Source organism: Leucopleurus acutus (assembly GCF_964270905.1).
Source record: "Leucopleurus acutus genome assembly, chromosome: 8".
Taxonomy (NCBI): domain Eukaryota; kingdom Metazoa; phylum Chordata; class Mammalia; order Artiodactyla; family Delphinidae; genus Leucopleurus; species Leucopleurus acutus.
The window spans coordinates 58,889,830-58,911,563 of NC_139151.1; the positions used below are offsets into that span (position 1 = coordinate 58,889,830).

The window sequence follows — 21,734 nt, forward strand, 5'->3', positions numbered from 1 at the left end:
CCGGCCCCTCGAACCCAGCTCTGGCCTAAGCTATTCCCTCCGCCGCCGGAGTGGGGCGCTGCGCCACGCGCTGGGGCCGGAAATTCCCGCGGCCTGAGTGGAGGAACCCAAGCGGAGAGTGCGGCGCCGCCTTCCACCTCCCCCGGCCGGGCGGGGGTGTTGGGCCCAGCGAGGGCCAGGCTGCCTGAGTGGGGGCGGGGGGGGCCGCGTCTGAGGAGCCGCGGAATCGGCGGCGGGTGTATAGCCGCGGCGGGCAGGGAACCGGACGACTGGGGTGCTCCTCAAGAGCCGCTCGGCGAGCTGGGAGAGCCTGCGCCCCCGCACCCGGGCCCCCGCCCCCTCGCGGTCTCCGCCTCCTTGCCTCACACACCCCCAGGGCCGCCGGAGCCCAGGCCTTCTCGGCGCTTCTCCTCCTTCTCTTCACACTCACCCTCGGACCCGGTTGTCCTGCTATCCGCCGGCCTTGCTCCCTCCGGGGCGAGTCCTCGTTCTCAGGCTCTCCTTAAACACACAAGCACACCCCGCTCGCTGGGCGGCCTTCTCCTCTTGGCCCTCCTCCTCCCCTCCTCGCTCACGCCGCCGTCGGAGGAAGATTGATGTCCCTTCAGCATCATGCAGCCGCCGCCGAGGAAGGTGAGAATGCAGCTGGGGGTCTTTGAGGTTTTGGGGGGGATGCGTACAAGGAACGCGGCTGGGGCGACTACTGCGCCCCCTCCCCCTTTGCGCAAGGGGCCGTGACCGCCGTCGTCTCGGGCTTGTCACTGAGTTGCCGCCGGTTCCTGGCGGGGGGCGCGCGTGTTTGGTGCCTTCGCGTCGGAGGGGCGGCCAGGGCTCATCCCCTCCACCGCTCGGTAGACCCCCCCATCCCCAGACATTTCACAAGAGTTTCGGGTGTGCGTGTGTGTATGTGTTATGTGTGTGTGAGAGAGAGCGAGCGCGCATGGCAGTGCTGCTCTCTGCAAAGTGCTTTCTCGGGGCTGCACCGAGGGGAGGCGGGGGAGCCCCTGCAGCTTGCAGAGCCTTTTGCTTGTGTGATTGTTTAGTCTGCACCAGGTTTGAGCCCTCCGCCCGCTTGTCGCCACCCTCCCCCATTGGCAAATTTACAGGGAATTTGTTTCCAGCCTAGCCTTAATGTTTGGCTCGCTTTTCCCACGGGGCGACCGAAGAGAAGTCGCAATAGTCACCCCCACCCCAAGGGAAAACAAGAAATTAAGCATTGAGCGGTTCTGTCTTTCTCTTCCCCATTCCTGCCCCGCCCCTCCGACTAGGGGGCGAGGAAGGTGGTGGTTCTGTCCCCAGGAGAGAGAGAACCGGGCCGTGCTTGGCGTGTGAGCCGTGATCTAGGCTTCGGGTGGGAGTGACGGAGTGACGGGTGCTCCGGGCTTGTCAGCAGCTTCCCCGCTTCGCCTTTCCAGAACTGTTTCAATGTCCCCCTCCCAGTTTTCCCAGGGACTGAGGCTGTGTCCTTGTCTTTTCAATCCTGCAGATGGTTACTGAGTGTCTCCTCTGGGTGGAGGAGGCTGTTCTATCCTCCCCTTGTGGGCAAACATTTGCTGAATGCCTAACTCATTCGTGTCTGCTCCCTCTTTTTTCTCTTTCTTAACCCGGGTTCTCCGGTTAAGTGAGTGTTTTTCTTTCACACACGTACACTTACCCCTCCAGTGGCCCTGCTTCGGCCATGGGGGTTCCAGGCCCACTGTAACCTGGATCCCGGCCTGGCGGGCGAGGCACTGGCCGGTTTGCATATACTGTTCTAGCTGTTTGAAGTGGAAACGCCACGGGGACCGGCTTGCTGTGGTGGCTTAAAAGCACTGCATATGCTGGAAGGTCACTTTTGCTTTCTCCTTTGTGAGAAAGAGATTGTGATTTGATGTGCTGTCCAGCAAGTCGAGGGCATCATCCTGAGAGTGTGCTTCTCGTAGCCATTATGGAATAATTTAAGTAGTTGATTCATGCATATAATTTCATGATTGTGTAAGTTTCGGTCATGAGATATCTAGGCATTCTTATGCCCACTTCTCCCATCTACACTCTGCTCACCTCTCCTGATGTTTTAATGTCTTTGTATCCTTTTTGGAAGAAATAGAAGACAGACGCTTTTAAAGACCTGGATATGTATTGAGCTTGTACATGAAATGAAATGACTGGCAGTTTATTTTGCACCTCTTTAATCTGTAATTTTTATACTCGTGTACTTTCATTTAGCCTCTGCTTCAGGTTGTTTTAGCTAGTTTTTTCATTAATTATCTGCAGTAAACAAAATTATGTGGCTAATAATGGGTTTATGGTCCTCAGGGGAAAGGCAAGTAAGAGTTATATATTCTGACAAGTATTTCGTATTTTCCTTAAGTAATTTTTTTATTGTTAAAGTTGCAGTAAGGCCTCATAAATATATGGTATATTTTAGGTGAAAGTTACACAAGAACTGAAAAACATTCAAGTTGAGCAGATGACAAAACTTCAAGCCAAACATCAAGCAGAATGTGATTTGCTTGAAGATATGAGGTAAGGTTATAGTAAATAGTTTGAGAATTTCTGTATCTCTATTTCAAACAACCTTTGCATTACCAAGCCCCAGGAACTGATGATGGAATTTCCTTTTGGATTTCCTGCTTTAAGGCTGTTAGAGCTTTGACTCAGCTAGAAATTATAACTGGAATTAACACAATACAAACTTTTTTCCTTTAGTGGAGAAACCTATAACCTACACATACTATTATGAAAAAACAAGGTTCTTACAAATTTATCAGTCAGATTATAATCACTGAAATAGAAATTCTTATTTAAATAATTTTTCTGCTAAATTTCTTTCTACATTTATTGACCTTAACGATTTCACGTGGAATTTTAAACTGACACATGGTTAATGGTTAATATCTGGGGGTGAGCCAGTCAATCTCAGATGATTATTAGAACATGATAAATATAACTTTGTCTTTGAACATTAAATTTAGTGGGAAATGTGTTTATCATATTTTATCATTAAAGTGACTTGTATCCCTATTCAAGATAACTTCGAATTAAAAAGATAAGACATCTTGCCAGCCTTGTGAAAGTCAATGTCTTTCTTTATAGAAGTAATCATGACTCATTTTATTGAAAGAAACACCACTGTTTTAACAATCCTATAATACAAACTGACAGTTCAACAAACATTTTTGTAAAGGAAAATGATTTGCATGTTGAAACAGAGTTGCTGCAATTATTTCCCTTTATTAATACATTTATTAAATTGGAATTGGGTCTGTAAGCCTCATCAATTACTTATTTTTTCCTGTGGTGCACAACCTCATGTTGGTTTCATGAAAAATATTAACTATATGTTATTATAATAAAACTATATGTGTTTGGATAGCTGAATTGTTCGTAGCCCAAAGATTTTTACTTAGAGTTCCTTTTTCCCCCCCATATTTAATTTAGATACTAAATTAATATTTCTACTATTTACATATCTTTTCAGGGTTTCTAAGGCATATTAATTTAGACTCATCCAAACTTCGATATACCAAGATCATTGTTTTCTGACTGAAAACTACTCTATTTTTTTTTAACTTTTAATTTTATATTGGCGTATAGGTGATTAACAATGTTGTGTTAGTTTCAGGTGAAAACTACTCTATTTTAATTCTGCATTTGTTTCTTTGTTTTTCTTGTGGACACAGGGAAATTTTTAGACTTAAATAATTCCTGTGCAAGACACCTGAAACTTTTCATATGGTTACGAATTAACCTTTTAATATTTATTAAGTGAATGAAGGTATTTTATATTTTAGTAGTTTAGGAAGGCAAAATTCGTTTGTAAGTAAAGATCCTCTGTGACGTACGGATAGTCAGTAGTCATTAAGTCCTTTTGATTATGTTCAAAAGACCTCTTCTTTGCATATTCTCTGTTTCCCCTGTTGCTTGTACCTTGACTTATGGTCAGCCGTATGGACACGTCACTGCTAAGTTGATGTAGATTGCTGCTCCTGTTGCTACTGTTTAGTTGTTTGTATTATTTCTGACTTCATCACATTTCACTAGCGTTGTTGCGGTAATATCCTAATTATTACTGTAGTGTTCTCATATCTTCCACCTCCCAATCTCTCCTTTTAAATCTGTTTTCCACGTTGTTACCAGTTAACTTTCTAATAATTGTTTATTTATTTATTTTCTTTTTTTAAAAATTAATTAATTAATTATTATTATTTTTGGCTGCGTTGGGTCTTCGTTGCTGTGCATGGGCTTTCTTTAGTTGTGGCGAGCAGGGGCTACTCTTTGCAGTGCCCGGGCTTCTCATTGTGGTGGCTTCTCTTGTTGTGGAGCATGGGCTCTAGGCTCGTGGGCTTCAGTAGTTGTGGCATGTGGGCTCCGTAGTTATGGCTCACGGGCTCTAGAGCGCAGGCTCAGTAGTTGTGGTGCACGGGCTTAGTTGCTCTGTGGCATGTGGGATCTTCCTGGACCAGAGCTTACACGTGTCCCCTGCACTGGCAGGCAGATTCTTTTTTTTTTTTTTAACATCTTTATTAGAGTATAATTGCTTTACAATGGTGTGCCAGTTTCTGCTTTATAACAAAGTGAATCAGTTGTACATGTACATATGTCCCCATATCGCTTCCCTCTTGCATCTCTCTCCCTCCCACCCGGCAGGCAGATTCTTAACCACTGCACCACCAGGGAAGTCCCTCTAATAACCGTTTATTACGTATCAGGTTCTCTGTGGTCTTCAGGATAAAGACCAAACACTTTGTCATAGCACATGTGGCCCTTTGCAACCTAGGTACAAGCTACAAGCTTCATTTACTGGCTTAGTTATTACCATTTCATGCCCATGCATATCCTTTCTCCTTATTCCCCCTGCCCTGGCCACTTAGGACTTCTGGTTATCTAATTGTATTCTCGACATTCATGCTTTTGTGCCCTCCTAATTTTCATCTGACAAATTCTGGTTACCACTAAGTTTGCAAGTTTGATCTTCTCTGTGATCTCAAAGAATTTTGATTTTGTGCATGCTTCTGGCTTCCCCCCTCATGTGAATTCCTTGAAGTCAGAGGCTAAGTCTTATTCATTTTTGTATATTTGTACCCTTTGTAAACAGCTGGCAGAATTGTTAAATGAATGTAACTGGTTATATTTACATGCAGCTTATTTGTGTTTAAGTGAGATATTTTATAAGCTCTGTTTGTAGGGGGCTGTAGTGGTGTCTGTTGAGCTTGTGTTTTAATTTGATTCATGTAGGCACTTTAAAATGTACTGTGGCTATTTGATGTAGAGTATATCTGTATTTATATATAATATGTAAATACAGAGACTGTTGGTGCTCCAAGGATTCATGGATTCTTTATTATTTTAAAGGAGTCAGTGTGTTTTTCTTTGTATTAAATAAATGGGATGAATCCCTTTATTCCTATATAGTTGTGAACAGAATACTGTATTACCTCCTAAAACATGAGTTTAGGTTTCTGATTTGCTCCCCCCCCAATGGTAATACTGAATTGGAAATTGAAAATTTTTACTCTCAATATTCATAACTTTAATTCCTTGAGGAGGAAGTGGTCTGGCTTTGTTGATTTGTCTTAGCAAGTGGAATGACCTTTTAAAAAAATTCATTAGAAATCTCTGAACTTGGATTTTTATATGTATTATGTTGTAAAGCATCTTGCCTGCTTTTCCTTTTTTGAGGCTCTCACCACCTTCCTTCCCAAAATCCCACAAATAGCTCTCCTTCTCACTGATGCACCCCCCACCAGTGTTATGCTCAATTTAAATTAGTATGAATTCACCCCTCAAAGTGCAAATACGTTTAATTCTTGACATAAAGAAGTAAGTAAGCAGAGAGAAATGTTTTGACTTTAAAAAAAGTTAAAAAAAAAAAAAAAGACCACAACACATTAAGCTGTAAATAGGAAAATTTTATTCTGGGTTATGGCTAGTTCCCACTCCCCTCCCCCCTTCTCATCTTCTGGAATTTTGAAAGGAGATCAGTTATGATATAGTTTTTTTCCTTTGCTCTCTTCCCTTTCTTCAGTTCATTTGAGTTCCAGGGGTGCATGTAGAAGCTGGTGTGTTGGAGTAAAGTATGAGAAGGAAAGATAACTTATTTGTTGTTAATCAGGGACATTCCATGCTTTGGGGAGATTTTTATACTGAAGTGTTTCCTGTTGACTTTTGCTATCAGCAGTAGACTAGCATACTTTACTTTCTTTTTCGTTTATTATTTTTTATTCTCTCTTTGCTTTCTAGGGCCACTTATAAATAAGTTTCTAAATACTAGAGCCTATGTGTTGTGTATTAATATAATGTATTTCTTGTTTATTCTTATGATGTGCTAACTCGAGTCAGTAAAGAAAGTTCTTTGCAGGGATGCAGAATATAAAGAATTACCTTCTTAGCAGACATTTTTAGGTCATTATATAATATTGAAAAGTCATAGAATTTTAGAGTCAGGTGGATACTGTGATGTTTGCTGATTTTATAGATGAAAATGGAAACCGAGACAGTTGATAGGAAGTGAATCATATTGAGGTGGACTCTTCAGTTATTTCTCCTAATTTCTAGGCTAGTGTACTTTCCCCTATATCTGTATTTCCCAAGCTTCTAACCAAGGAACTCATCATGGCTCCCATTTTTGGAAACATTTTGCATATCAAAAAGTATATCAAAAAGTACATTTTTGTTTTATTTTTCACTTTTCATATACTGAGCTGTCAGTCAGCTTTGAGTCAGTATTTTAAAACTAGTAACATGAGTCCAGCCAAAAGCAAAGATACTTAAACTTTACCTCAGAGCAGGTTGAGGGTATGTGTGGTTTCTCACAGTTTTTCTGAAAAATTTAACCTGGCTCAAGAAGCATTTGTCCTTTCTTTGCAGACATCTGGAGGTCTAGTGACCTCAAGTGAGGAATTGCTATACTATATGTTGCCTTCTCTAAACTGTAGGTTCATGGGAGTCACTGGGGATTGGATTCTGAAGTCTGTTGATGGAAGCTCTGAGACTTTTTTTCATTGTCTCAGAGACCTTTATGTCTAAAAGGGAAACGTAGAGGTAATCTGGTCTAGAGGGTTTTTTTTAAAACAGGTTTATTGAGATCTAATTCACTTGCCATCCAATTAACCCATTTAAAGTTTTTTTGTATATTCATAGGGTTTTACAACCATCACGATACTTTAACTTTAGAACATTTTTGTCCCTCCTACAGGAAACTACCTATTAACAGTCACTTCCCATCACCTTTTCCAGCCTTAAGCAATTATTACTTTCGCTCTCTGTAGAAGCAGAATCTATATAAATGGAATCATACAATATGTGGTCTTTGGTGACTGGCTTTTACTTAGCATAATATTTTCAACTTTCATCCACGTTATAGCATCAATACTTCATTCCTTTTTTATTGCAGAATAATATTCCACTGTATGGATATACCACGTTTTATTAATCTGTTCCTCAGTTGATGGACTTTTTTGCTATTATGAATAATGTTCCTTTGAGCAAATTTTTCTGTGGACTTATGTTTTCATTTATCTTAGGTATATACCTAGTAGTGGAATTGTTGGGTCATATGGTAACGGTATGTTTGACTTTCTGAGGAACTTTTCAAACTGTTTTCCAAAATGGCTGTACCATTTTATATTCCCGCTAGCTATAATGTATGAAGGTTCCAGTTTCTAAACATTTTTACCAGTGTTTGTTATTGTCTGTCTTTTGATTATAGCCATTCTAGTAGGTGTGAAGTGGTATCATATTGTAGCTTTGATTTGCATTTCCCTAATAGCTTATGAAGTTGAGCATTTTTTTGTGTGCTTAATGGCTATTTGCATATCTTCTTTGGAGAAATGTCTATTCAAATCCTTTGCCCATTTTTTAATTGGGTTATTTGTCTTTTTCTTATTGAGTTGTAAAAGTTCTTTAAATATTTATCTTATCAGCTATATGATTTGCAAATATGTGCAGTATTTGCAATATTTTTCCCACTCTGTGGAAGAATCACCTGAGGTAATTCTTATGTGCCCTAAATTTTGAGAACCAATGAAGTGGTGAAAGGAATAAGGACTTTGAAGATAGATCAGAGATTGAAACTCAGCTCTGTCACTAATGCTGGATAATCTAGGACAAGTTACTAAGGTTCTCTGAGCCTCATATTTCATGTATGTAAAACAAGGTTAATGCTTACCTTTTTGCTTTTCTGTAAAAGTTAAATGAGTTAGGTGAAATGCCAAGCATGGTAGATATTCACCATTGGTAGCTATAGGATGTTGTCTTATACAAGGTAACAAAATAAGTTATTGTGTTTTATTAATTCTAAGAAGCACATTTTTTTTTTACATTCTTATATTTCTGAAATCCGGTTACATCTTACAGTTGCTTTTGGTTGTGATGTGTTTGTCCTTGTCTCTTCGTGCACAGAACTTGCAGAGTAGTTAGCAGCAGGCTTGGAAGAAAATCCCAGAGATAATGGTTTGAATACAAATGTTGGATCACCCAGGCTTTTGTAAAATAAATAAATTTATTTATTTATTTATTATTTTTGGCTGCATTGGGTCTTCATTGCTGCGCACAGCTTTCTCTAGTTGCGGCGAGCGGGGCTACTCTTCGTTGCGGTGCACGGGCTTCTCATTGCAGTGGCTTCTCTTATTGCAGAGCTCGGGCTCTAGGCATGAGGGCTTCTGTAGTTGTGGCATGTGGGCTCAGTAGTTGTGGCTCGTGGGCCCTAGAACGCAGGCTCAGTAGCTGTGGCACAAGGTTTAGTTGTTCTGCGGCATGTGGGATCTTCCTGGGCCAGGGCTTGGACCTGTGTCCCCTGCATTGGCAGGTGGATTCTTAACCACTGTGCCACCAGGGAAGCCCCCCACCCAGGCTTTTGATGGCACAGAGGATGATACTGTGTGGAAAAACAGTAATGACTGATTCAAAAGTGATTCAGAAGAGTTGGAGCCTGAGTGTGACCAGTTTATGCACCAATTTATTCATTTACCTTTTAAAAATTGTGCACAAGAGTAATACATGCTAAAAATCTAATTAATGGGGACTTCCCTGTTGGTCCAGTGGCTCCATGCTCCCAATGCAGGGGGCCCGGGTTTGATCCCTGGTCAGGGAACTAGATCCCACATGCCACAGCTAAAGATCTCGCACACTACAACTAAAAGATCCAGCATGTCGCAACGAAGACCCAGCACAGCCAAATAAATAAATAAATAAATATTTTTTAAAAATCTAACAAAGTTTAAAAGAGCTCTTTTAATAAGTATAAAATGGCAGCCTTTTTTCTTAGTGGAACATAATGTGACTTGCAATCGGTGGAGTTTTAGATATGATGAAAATTGGAAGTAGCAGGTCAGGTGCTGTACCCTGGTCTTTTTCATTCATTCAGCAATCATTGTTTCTCAATCCAGTATTCTTTCAAATTAGAACTTGATGTAAATCATGAGAGGGAGAATTTTTTAAACAGAGTCATATGGAATTAAACTAAGGAGTAATAATGAAAGTTACCAACCACTTGGGTTAAAAACAGAAGTATTGAAGAATTTTTATGTGCCCTTTTCTTTGATTTGGTCTTTTGAGCCACACCCAAGTATATACGTATGAGAGGTGGTGAAGATGATCTGAGTGGTAGGGCAGCTGGTCACAGCTACTGGAATGAGTACCAGCTTAGAGATATACAACCTGGGTACGAATCCTAGTTGTTAATCTTTATTAATTATGTGAATTTGGCCACAAGTAACCACAAGTTACTTAAACTTTAGTGAGCCTCATATTTCTTATCTGTAAAATAATGATAATTATAATACCTTATGGGGCTATTTTGATAATTAAAGTAATGCACATAAAAGCTTTCTTGCATAGTGTGTGGAACATAGTAGATGCTCAACAGATGCATGTGGACTGTAATTTTGTTAAGTAATTGAGAATATCTGTTCAGAAATTATGGTCTTTGACTTACTTATCCTGTAAAGAGTTAACCTGTGGGTTAAAAAATGTAATGAACCTCGAAGATAAACTGTTCAAGTAATACCAAAGAATTTTCTTCACTAAGTTCAGCAGCCTTAGGTACCTTCCATCTTTCTGTGTGTTGATAATGATTCTCCTTATGATTGCTGGATGGCATACACAGTTCCAAGCATGCTATTCTCGTACAACATGAGGTGGAAAAAGAGAAAGGAAGTGCAGTTTCCCCTCATGCAAAATTTCCCTCTTTACCTTCCCTCCTTTCCTTCTACTAGGGAAGACAGTTTCTACCAGAAATTATCCCAGAAGACTTTCCCTTGTATCTCATTGGCTGAGTTTGCTTCATATGCCCCTGCAGCCTAGCTGCAAAGGAGGCTGGGAATGTGATTACCTTCTTGGAGAGGTGGTCTTTGCCAGTAAGAAATAGGTATTGGTTGCAGTAATATGGCTTTTCCACGTTACTGTTTGCCCTGTTTGCCACAGGGACCCATTTCTAATTTACTCCTAGTGTTTCCCATAAAAGTGTAAAAAGTGTGTTGACTTTAGATTATGAAAGATATAGCTAGAATTTCACTTGTCCCAAGCAGATTGGGAATAAGAGACTCCTTAGAAACCATTTGTATCCCCTCCTTTCAACTGCTTTTAAGTTCAGTGTCTTAGGTTGGGAGTAGGTTTTTGTATTTACCGTAGGTAATGGGCCAGTAGGCCAATGGCCTCTTAGGATTCTCCTGTTAAGAATACTTAAGAGTGTTTAAATATCTTGCCACTTCTGGTTTTCTGATAATTTGGGGAAATCGTGGTCTAAGGGCCCTCCAGGTAGTTTCATTTTTGCTGAACTCCTTTTACTTCTCAGGTGAAAATGTTAATAAGTAGTAAAGCGGCTAAACTGAAAGCAGGGAAGGACAAATAAGAGCTAGAATTACTCCTAGAAATTGAGGATTGGCAATTCTGTCATGAAAGTGTAGAGAATGAAGCCTTTTACCTGAGGAGGCCTGTGGTGATAAGTTGATGTTTTTCTTTGTAAATTCTTCGAATGTTCATTTGAATCCCACAGATGCTGTCTGTTTTGTTGGTGTCAATCTTCAGGAATGATCTGATGCATAAGCAGGAGTTAGAAAGTCCGGTTTGTGCTGTTGGCTCTTCAGTGACTAATTTGGGAACTAGGCACAGAAACGCAACCCTGTAGTTTGTTCCATTGCTGCAGATTTCCTGTCATGTGTTGGTCAGGACTAACTTAATAGAATCTTAGCTGATATTTTTATTTCATTTTATTGTTTCCTCACAGTATTCCTTGGTCATGCTTTAACATTCCATTTGATCTCCTTTTTGGCATTCATGTATGAGTGTCTTGTCATCCAGATATTTTCTGTTTTGTGAACTTTGAAATAATCCCAATTCAAAAAGAAAATGTTATTTCTGGTGTTATGTAAAGTGTTACCATGTCTGTGGTCCCACAGGAAACAACTGGGAATATATATCCCTTGATTATATTTTAGTGTTATTTGTTTTCCCCCCATTGGTAGCTGGAGAAGGGGGCGAGAGGCAGAGACTTTTTATTGTATACCCTTTTTGGTAAGTTTTGAATTTGGAACTATGTGAATATTATCTACTCTTAAAACTAAAATTAAATGATTCAGTATTGGTGAATATTTTATTGCTTGTCTGTTAAAGATAACATACTATAAGAATTTATATTAGTTGATGCTAAAATGTCATTTTTGGCTTTTAGTTAGTTTTTAGTGAAGTTATTTTCATCATTAATAGACTTTACAGTTTATTTCTAATATATACCAAGTATTAAGAATACTTGATTCACAAACTTCATAAAATGATTGGTCTCAAGCTGGTTGTTGTTCAGAGTTGGGGAAACAGGCTCTGTGTATTACTATGTTCTTTTCTTTGTGTGTTGTGGAATTGTTTTGTCTCCAAACAAGCAAACATATTGGGTGGTTAGATTGATGTCCAGCTCAAATTTTATTTTAGTTAACTTTATTCAAAGGTTTTATATCAAAGTCATCATTTAACATATTGTTTCTATGGTAAAATGTATTTTGCATTATTAGCCAACTTTCTCCATGGGGAATTCTTTCATCTGTTTTACTCTAGAGGTATTTTATATACTAGTTTTCTCAGCTGTATTGACCTAATTGAATATTTTTGGTATTCCATTTGCTTCTCTTGCATTTTTAGCTATATCTTTTTATTTTTCAAGTGGTGTTTTAGGTGTTACACCATGCATCTTTAATCACTCATTGTACACCTTGAGTTAATATTATACCATGCCACATAAGACACTTACAACAGTCCAGTTCTAATTACTCCATCCCAGACTTTGTGCTGCATACTTTATAAACCTCATAGTACAATGTTAGTTTTGCTTTAAACACAGTTATCTTTTAAACAGATTAAGAGAAGGAAAAAAACTTTTATATTTACCAGTTTTGACTCTCTTCCCTTCTTGAGACCAATACATAGGTTTGAGTTTCCATCTGGTGTCATTTCCGTTTCAGTTGAAGAACTTTCTTCAGCATTTCTAGTGCAATTCTGCTGGTGGCAGTTCTCTTAGCTTTCACTTATCTGAAAGTGTCTTTATTTCACCCTCATTTTTGGAAGATAATTTTTGCTGGATATAGAATTCTGGATTGACAATTGGTCACTCCATTATCCTCTGGCTTCATTGTTTCCGATGAGAAGTTAGTTATTATTTATATACTTGTCTTGTCCTCTTGTATCTAATGTGCTCCTCCCCCCCCCTTTCTGATAGCTTTTTTCCTCCTTTTTATTGTTTTTCTGCAGTTTGAATGTGATGTGACTAATGTAAGTACCTTTGTAATTATTTTTCTTGGGGGTTCATTTAACTTTTTGGATCCATAGGTGATGTTTTTCAACAAACCTGGGAAATTTGGGGCTATTATTTCTTCAACTATTTTTTTCTGCCCCACTCTCTCTTCTTTCCTTTTTGGACTCTAGTTACACGTGTGTTAAACTGTTTGATAATAATCTGTGTTCTTCAGATTGGATAATTTTTAAAAAATTAATTAATTTATGGCTGCATTGGGTCTTTGTTGCTGTGCACGAGCTTTTCTTTAGTTGCGGCGAGCGGGGGCTACTCTTTGTTGTGGTGCTTTCCCCCCTGATTATGAGTCATGTTTCCTGCTTATTTGCATATCTAATAATTTTTGATTATTTGGACATTGTGGATGACACAGTATAGGATGTTTCGATTGCGTCATCTTTCTTTAATGAGTATTGAGTTTTGGGGTTCCACTGAAAGCCTGTGTGTCCAAGGTGTGCAGCATTATCTCCACTCTGGCTGAATTGGAATTCCAGTGTGTCCCAGCAGTGTGCAGTTTCTGGTATCTGTTCGTCTCTCAGGCCTGCAGTAGTGACTCTCCTAGGCCTCATGGAGTCTCACCCTGGCTTATGTGTGGCCTAATACTCAGGCAAGGATGCTCAGGGAACCCCCATGCAGATTGCTGGGGCCACCCCTTCTCATTGTTGTCTCCTCTCTAGTACCCTGTCCTACAAATTCTAGCTTCTTCAGTAGCCCAGAACTGTGATCTCTGCATCTCAATTCAGTGAGACCATCATGCTTGGCTTAGGCTCCACTTCCCTGTGATGGAGTTGGGAAAGTGTCTCGGGCAGAAAGCTGGAGCAGATGTGGTACACACTTCCTTTGCTGCCAGTTTCATACCTAAAAATAGTAGAGTCATATATTTTGTCTAGTTCTATAGATGTTACTTGAGGAGGGCTAGTCTGGTACCAGTTACTTCATCATGGCTAGAAATGGAAGTCTACTTCTCAGATGTATTGGAAGAAGATATTTAACTGATTATGAATTTATATATATTTAATATCTACCTAATCTAAATTAATCCTTTGCTTTTGGATATATGAATTTGGATATTACCTATAAAAATGTATGTATTCTGTAGCACAAACATTTTTTAACAGCTTTATTAAGATATAATTTTTATAAAAAGGACATGCTATGTAAAAAAAAAGATATAATTGATATATTATGTAATGCACTTATATAAACTGTATAATTCATTGGCTTTTGGTATATTCACAGAGTTGTGCATCTATTACCACAGTCAATTTTAGAACATTTTCATTACGCTAAGAAGAACCCTGCACCCCTTAGCCATTACCCTTCCCTTTTCCCCCCATTTGCCCAGCCCTAGGCAGCCACTAATCTACTTTCTGTAGGTTTATTTGTTCTGGACATTTCATATAAATGGAATCATACAATATGTGGTCTGTTGAGACTGTCTTCTTTCACTTGGCATAAGGTTTTCAAGGTTCATCAGCATTTTAGCATCTATCAGTACTTTATTCCTTTTTATTGTTTGGATATACACTTTTTTTTTTTTGCTTTTTACTGTAACATTTTAAAATTGAGATATAATTGACATATAACATTCTTTTCAATTTAGGTATACAACATAAAAATTTGATTATGCATATATTGCAAATGATCACAGTAAGTCTAGTTAACATCTATCACCACACATAGTTACAAATTTTTTCTTGTGATGAGAACTTTTAAGAACTTTTACTCTCTTAGCAACTATCAAATATACAATACAGTCTTGCTAACTATAGTCACCATGCTGTACATTATATTCCCAGGACTGACTTATCTTATAACTGGAAGTATGTACCTTTTGACCCCCTTTACCCATTTCACCCACTCTCTGCCTCTGGCAACCACCAATCTGTTCACTGTATCTATGAGTTCAATTTTTTTTTTTTCTTAAAGATTCTACATGTGAGTAAGATCTTGTCTTTCTCTGTCTGAATTATTTCACTAAGCAAAATGTCCTCAAGGTCCATCCATATTGTTACAAATGGCAGGATTTCCCTCTTTTTTTATGGCTGAATAATTTTCCTTTGTGTGTATTTTTGTGTATACATGTACATATATCGATACACATATCACATTTTCTTTATCTGTTCATCCATCCATGGTCACTTAAATTGTTTCCATGTTTTGGCTATTGTAAACAATGCTGAGATGAACACAGGGATGCATATATCTCTTCAAGAGAGTGATTTTATTCCTTTTAGATACATACCTAGAAGTAGAATTGCTGGATTATGTGGTAATTCTATCTTTAATTATTTGAGGAAACTTCATACTGTTTTCCATAGTGGGTGTACCAGTTTGCATTCCCACCAACAGTGTACAAGGGTCCCCTTTTCTCCACACTCTCACCAAACACTTGTAATTTTTTTCCTTTTTGATAATAGGTATTCTAACAGGTGTGAAGTGGTATCTCATTGTGGTTTTGATTTACATTTCCCTGATGATTGGTGATGTTGAGGACCTTTCACTTATCTGGCCATCTGTATGTCTTCTTTGGAAAATGTCTATTCAGATTCTCTACCCAGTTTTTATTTTTTTTTAATGTTTATTTATTTATTTGGTTGTGCCAGGTCTTAGTTGTGGCTCACGGGCTCCTTAGTTGTGTCAGGCAGGCTCCTTAGTTGCGGCCCGAGGGCTCCTTAGTTGTGCATGCAAACTCTTAGTTGCGGCACACGTGTGGGATCTAGTTCCCTGACCAGGGATCGAACCCAGACCTCCTGCATTGGGAGCTCAGAGTCTTATCCACTGCGCCACCAGGGAAGTCCTTCTGCCCATTTTTTAATTGAATTGTTTTTCTCTATTGAATTGTATGAGATCTTTATATATTTTGGATAATAGTCCCTTATCAGATATGATTTGCAAATATTTTCTATCATTCTGTATGTTGCCTTTTCATTTTGTTGATGACTTCCTTTACTGTGCAGAAGATTGATGTAGTCTCACTTGTTTATTTTTGCTTTTTTTGCCTTTGCTTGTGCCATCTATAATGTAAAATATTAAAGATGATAGAAGGAGGGTGCCATTCTCTGGTCATTCCTTGAGTCAGGCTTTACTCATTATTATCATTAATAATAATAATAATCATCATCATCATCATCTAATTCAAGGAATGACCAGAGGGTGTCACTCAAGAATGACAGTTCTTGGGCTTCCCTGGTTGCACAGCGGTTGAGAGTCCGCCTGCCGATGCAGGGGACACGGGTTCGTGCCCTGGTCCGGGAAGATCCCACATGCCGCGGAGCGACTGGGCCCGTGAGCCATGCGCTGAGCCATGCTGCACATCCGGAGCCTGTGCTCCGCAACGGGAGAGGCCACAACAGTGAGAGGCCCGCATACCGCAAAAAAAAAAAAAAAAAAAAAAAAGAATGACAGTTCTCATGTTTTCCTAACATATGTATCTGGATCTGTTGGCTTTTTAGCTATATTTCTTTGCATTATTATTTTTTGTGGCTGCCCTGGTGATTACAATATACATCCTTAATTATTTACTGTCTATGTGCAGTTAATATTTTACCACTTCAGATAAATTGTATAAGTGTTATATCCATCTAGGTCCATATCTACCCTTCTTTCCTTTATGCTAAAGTGATTATTTGTAGTATATCTACACACATTATAAACCCCACAAGACAATGTTACAATTTTTGCTTTAAACTGATACATGGTTTGTAAGTAAATTAAGAGGGAAAAGGCAAAAGTTCTAGAAGTCTTTTGTATTTACCCGGATATTTACCATTTTCAGTGCTTTCCATTCTTTTCTGGGGATTTGAGTTTCTATCTTGAATCATTTCCTTTCATCCTGGAGAACTTCCTTTAGCATATCTTTTTTTTTTTTCTCCTTATAATTTTGTCAGCTTTACTGAGATATAATTGACATGTAACATTGTGTAAGTTTAAGGTGTAGATGTGTTGATTTGATACACATGTATTGTGAAATGATCACCACAGTAGCTTACTTAATACCTCCATCACCTCACATAATTACCATTTCTTTTTTGTGGTGAGAACATTTAAGATCTGCTCTCTTAGAAACTTTCAAGTATCCAATGCAGTATTGTTAACTATAATCACCAGGCTGTACATTAGGATCCCAGAACTTTTCCTATAATGAAAGTTTGTATACTTTGACGAACATCTCCCCATTTCCCCGACCCCCCAGCCCCTGGCAACTACCATTCTACACTCTGTTTCTGTGCGTTTGGCTTTTTTAGATTCCACATATAAGTGAGATCATATACAGTATTTGTCTTTCTCTGTCTGACTTATTTCACTTAGCATAATGCTCTCAACGTCCATCCATGTTCTTGCAAATGGCAGGATTTCCTTCTTTCTCATGGCTCAATAATATTCCATTGTATATGTGTCATTCACATATATACATATGTATATATAATTCATATGTCATTCGTGTGTATGTGTATATATATATATACACCGTGATTCTTTATCCATTAATTTGTTGACAGACACTTAGGTTGTTTCCATATCTTGGCTATTGTCAGTAATTCTGCAGTGAACATGAAGTTGCAGATATCTCTTCGAGATAGTGATTTTGTTTGCTTCAGATATATATCCAGAAGTAGAATTGCTGGATCATTTGGTAGTTCTACTTTTAATTTTTTGAGGAACCTCCACACTGTTTTCCACAGTAACTATACAAATTTATATTCCCACCAACAGTCCACAAGGGTTCCCTTTTCTCCGCATCCTTACCAACACTTGTTATCTCTTGTCTTTTTGGTGACAGCCATTCTAACAAGTGTGATGTGGTATCTCATTGTGGTTTTGATTTGAATTTCCATTTAGTGTATCTTGAAGTTCAGGTCTGCTGATGACAGTTTTGTTTTATGTGAAAATTTCATTATTTAGTCTTCATTTTGAGGGTATAATTGCTGGGTAATGATTTCTGGCTTGACAATTTTCTTTTTTTTAATCTAAGTGTAGTTGGTTTTTACAATGTTATGTTAGTTTCTGGTGTACAGCAAAGTGATTCAGTTATATATATGTACACACACATGTGTGTGTGTGTGTATGCTTTTCAGATTATTTTCCATTACAGGTTATTACAGGATATTGAATATAGTTCCCTGTGCTATACAATAGGACCTTATTGTTTATCTATTTTATATGTAGTAGTGTGTATCTGTTACACTCCTATTTTATCCCTCCCACTGCCCCCCCCCTTCCCCTTTGGTAACTCTGTTTTCTATGTCTGTGAGTCTGTTTCTGTTTTGTAAATAAGTTCATTCATATCATTTTTTAGAATCTACATATAAGTGATATCATATGATATTTGTCTTTCTCTGTCTGACTTACTTCACTTAGTATGATAATCTCTAGGTCCATCCATGTTGCTGCAAATGACATTATTTCATACTTTTTAATGGCTGAGTAATATTCCATTGTATTTATATACCTCATCTTCTACATCCATTCATCTGCTGATGGACATTTAGGTTGTTTTCATGACTTGGCTATTGTAGATGGTGCTGCTGTGAACACTGAGGTGCATGTATCTTTTCGAATTAAGAGTGTTCTCTGTATATATGCCCAGGAGTGGGATTGCTGGATCATATGGTAGCTTTATTTTTTGTTTTTTTTTGGAACCTCCATATAGTTTTCCATAGTGGCTGCACCAATTTACATTCCCACCAATAGTGTAGGAGGGTTCCCTTTTCTCCACACCTTCTCCAGCATTTATTATTTGTAGACTTTTTGGTGATGGCCATTCTGACCAGTGTGAGGTGATACCTTGTAGTTTTGATTTGCATTTCTCTAATAATTAGTGTTGTTGAGCATCTTTCCATGTGCCTGTTGGTCATCTGTATGTCTTCTTTGGAGAAATGTCTATTCAGCTCTTCTGCCCATTTTTTGATTGGGTTGTTTGTTTTTTTGATGTTGAGCTGTATGAGCTCTTTGTATATTTTGGAAGTTAAGCCCTTGTCTGTCACATCATTTGCAAATATTTTCTCCCATTCTATAGGTGGTCTTTTTATTTTGTTTTTGGTTTCCTTTGCTGTGAGAAGCTTATAAATTTGTTTAGGCCCCACTTTTTTGGTTTTTTTTAAATATAATTCTGAATATGCTCATTTTTTAAATAAATTTATTTATTTTTATTTTTGGCTGTGTTGCATCTTCGTTGTGGTGTGCAGGCTTCTCATTGCAGTGGCTTCTCTTGCTGTGGACTATAGGCTCTAGGCACGCGGGCTTCAGTAGTTGTGGCACGCAGGCTCAGTAGTTGTGGCTCGTGGGCTCTAGAGTGCAGGCTCAGTAGTTGTGGCACACGGGTTTAGTTGCTCCGTGGCATGTGGGATCTTCCCAGACCAGGGCTCAAACCTGTGTCCCCTGCATTGGCAGGCGGATTCTTAACCACTGCGCCACCAGGGAAGTCCCCACTTGTTTATTTTTGCTTTTATTTCTGGGATATACCACGTTTCATTTATCCATTTATCAGTTGATGGACATTTGGGTTGTTTCACTTTTGGCTATTATGAATAATGCTTCTGTGAACATTCACGTACACATTTTTTTCCATGTACGTGTGTTTTCCTTTCTTTTGGGTGATGCCTACATGTGGAATTGCTGGGAAATGTCTTAGCTCATCTTTATTTTTGTTTGTTTACTATTTATTTACTGATTTGGCCACACAGCTTGCGGGATCTTAGTTCCCTGACCAGGGATTGAACCTGTGCCCCCTGCAGTGGAAGTGTGGAGACTTAACTACTGGACTGCCAGGGAAGTCCCTCTTTACTCTGTCTTTAAATGTTTAAGGAACTGCCAGACTGTTTACCAAAGGGATTGCACCATTTTATATTCCCACAAGCAATGTATTCTGATTTCTCCATATTCTTGCCAACACTTGTTGTTGAACATTAATTATATCTCAGAGCCTCCCAGTACCTATGCATTCTGTCATCATCACCATCATCATCCCCGTTTTGTAGATGAGGAGACCGAGGCTCAGATTGGTTAAGTGACTTGCCCAAGATCAGAGTACTAAGCAATTAAACATCTGGGTTTGAACATAGATGTATGCCTGACTTTAAAGTTTAAGTTCTTTGTCCATTGAAAACTATTGGTATATGATATATATATCATTTGAAATCAAGGGAAATTTCATCATATTTCCAAGCAGTGAGAGCACCTATGTAGATAGATATTTTCTCAGCCTTTATTAGCTTTTGGCAGGGATCCATTGAATATAGGAACATCTTTTCCCTGGTTTTGATAGCTGTACTGAGTTTTCTTGAAAATAGAAGACAGATGTCTTTCAGGATTATTTTAAATAACTGGGGCACAGCATTTTCAGTGCCCAGCATGTCTAGATATTTGGGAGGGAGTGTCTTGTTTCAAGAGTTACTACTTAGAATAGATACCAAAGAAGAGGTGTAAGATTCAGTGCCTTGCAGATCTTTCAGTCTGGCTGATTAGTACAGGATGGAAGAAGATCCACTGCCTGGAGTTTCATGTTTTTTCAGATGCAGGATTGTTGAAGGACTGTGTGAAAACTGGACTTTTAGAGATCTTTTGGCTCTTCCAATAATTATATCTGGGGTTTAGGTTGTATTTTGAGATGTTTCCATAGTCAAAAATGCCTTATCTATTTTTTTTTTTTTTTTTTTTGGTTGTTGTTATAAGTTAAGACCAGGAAGTTTTGTGGTCTCGGAGCGAAGGATACCATTTCTGAATAGAACTAAAGTCTTGCTATGCAGCAAGGTTTTTTCTGGCCACCTAATTATGTTTATTTTTAACCTTTTGGCAATGTACCTAAAATAAAATATACTCCAGAAATAGCTTAGAATCAGCTCATACTGGGTGGTAGAAATGTATATAATCTCATGATACTTTATATTAGTAAACTCACTTTAATAAAAAAAAATATTCTTTACATGTTTGAAACTAATAGGTTGCAAAAGTTACTGAAATGCTTTTTATGTAGAAAATAGGTGCCTATTAGCTAATTATGTTGTTTCATTTTGTATAGCTGTGTGCACGAGGACAAATGTTTTTCTGAGGAGAAAAGAATAATCATAAATTTACTTACAGGAAAATAATTAGATTTTCAAAGTTTCATTAGTTTATAATAAATACGGAAGAATAATAGTAGCAAGTTGTAAAACTTAAAATTTTTTAAATGACTTTGACAGTGGCCTATTTTGTTAATATAGCATCTTTTGACATTGATTTAGGTCTAGTCTTGATATATTAGTACACATGTATTAAAATTAAGTCTTCACACCTCCTATATGTTATACATCAGTATCGTTTTAAGGAAGGAGAAAGCAAGGAAAAAGATCTGAGAGATTAATTTTATGTAACTGGCAGGCAGAAAACTGAAAGATTTATGATGTACTATCTTTTAAATGTACAGTGTAATTCAAGTATGAGGAATAAAATGAATCTTGCACTCATGATGTTTAAAGACAATGTAGTAAAAAATTATGTTAGCTTTTATTTGCATCCTATAGAAATAGCAAAAGTTCTCATTTGATTAAAATGTTTGATATTTGTTCCTTGCCATCATCTCAAAAGAATGTGTGTTCCATTTTAATAAAAGATTATCTGACTAATGAATGTCTCCCACTCTTCCTGGCAAAGGAAGCTTGGCATCTTAAATTGAGTCTTAAGCATGATATATCATAGATGAAAACATTTAGAGTCATGGTATTCAAAGGTGAACTTGACTATGGATCTCCCAACAAAATGATTCTGGCAACTTTGTTAATATTGATAAATCCTAATGGAAGGTTATTTTTTTTTACTTAAAAATGCAGCTTTAGGTGGGTTTTTTTTTTTTAGCTTTTTAAAAGTTTATATTTATTTTTGGCTGCTTTGGGTCTTTGTTGCTGTGCGCAGGCTTTCTCTAGTTGCAGCGAGCAGGGGCTACTCTTTGTTGAGGTGTGTGGCCTTCTCATTGCGGCGGCTTCTCTTGTTGCGGAGC

General features: G+C 38.4%; 1 protein-coding gene across 2 annotated transcripts in view; it reads left to right on the forward strand.

The window, feature by feature from the left end:
• Window positions 1–213: 213 nt before the first annotated feature.
• The window catches only part of FCHSD2 (FCH and double SH3 domains 2), a 299,421-nt gene continuing 277,900 nt past the window's right edge, over window positions 214–21,734 (forward strand). For both annotated transcript variants that reach the window (XM_082845563.1, XM_082845564.1), the window contains exons 1-2: window positions 214–633; window positions 2,408–2,505. In XM_082845563.1, coding sequence (XP_082701689.1) covers window positions 613–633; window positions 2,408–2,505 — 119 coding nt within the window. In that variant the 5' untranslated portion in view covers window positions 214–612. The remainder of the gene's footprint in view (window positions 634–2,407; window positions 2,506–21,734) is intronic.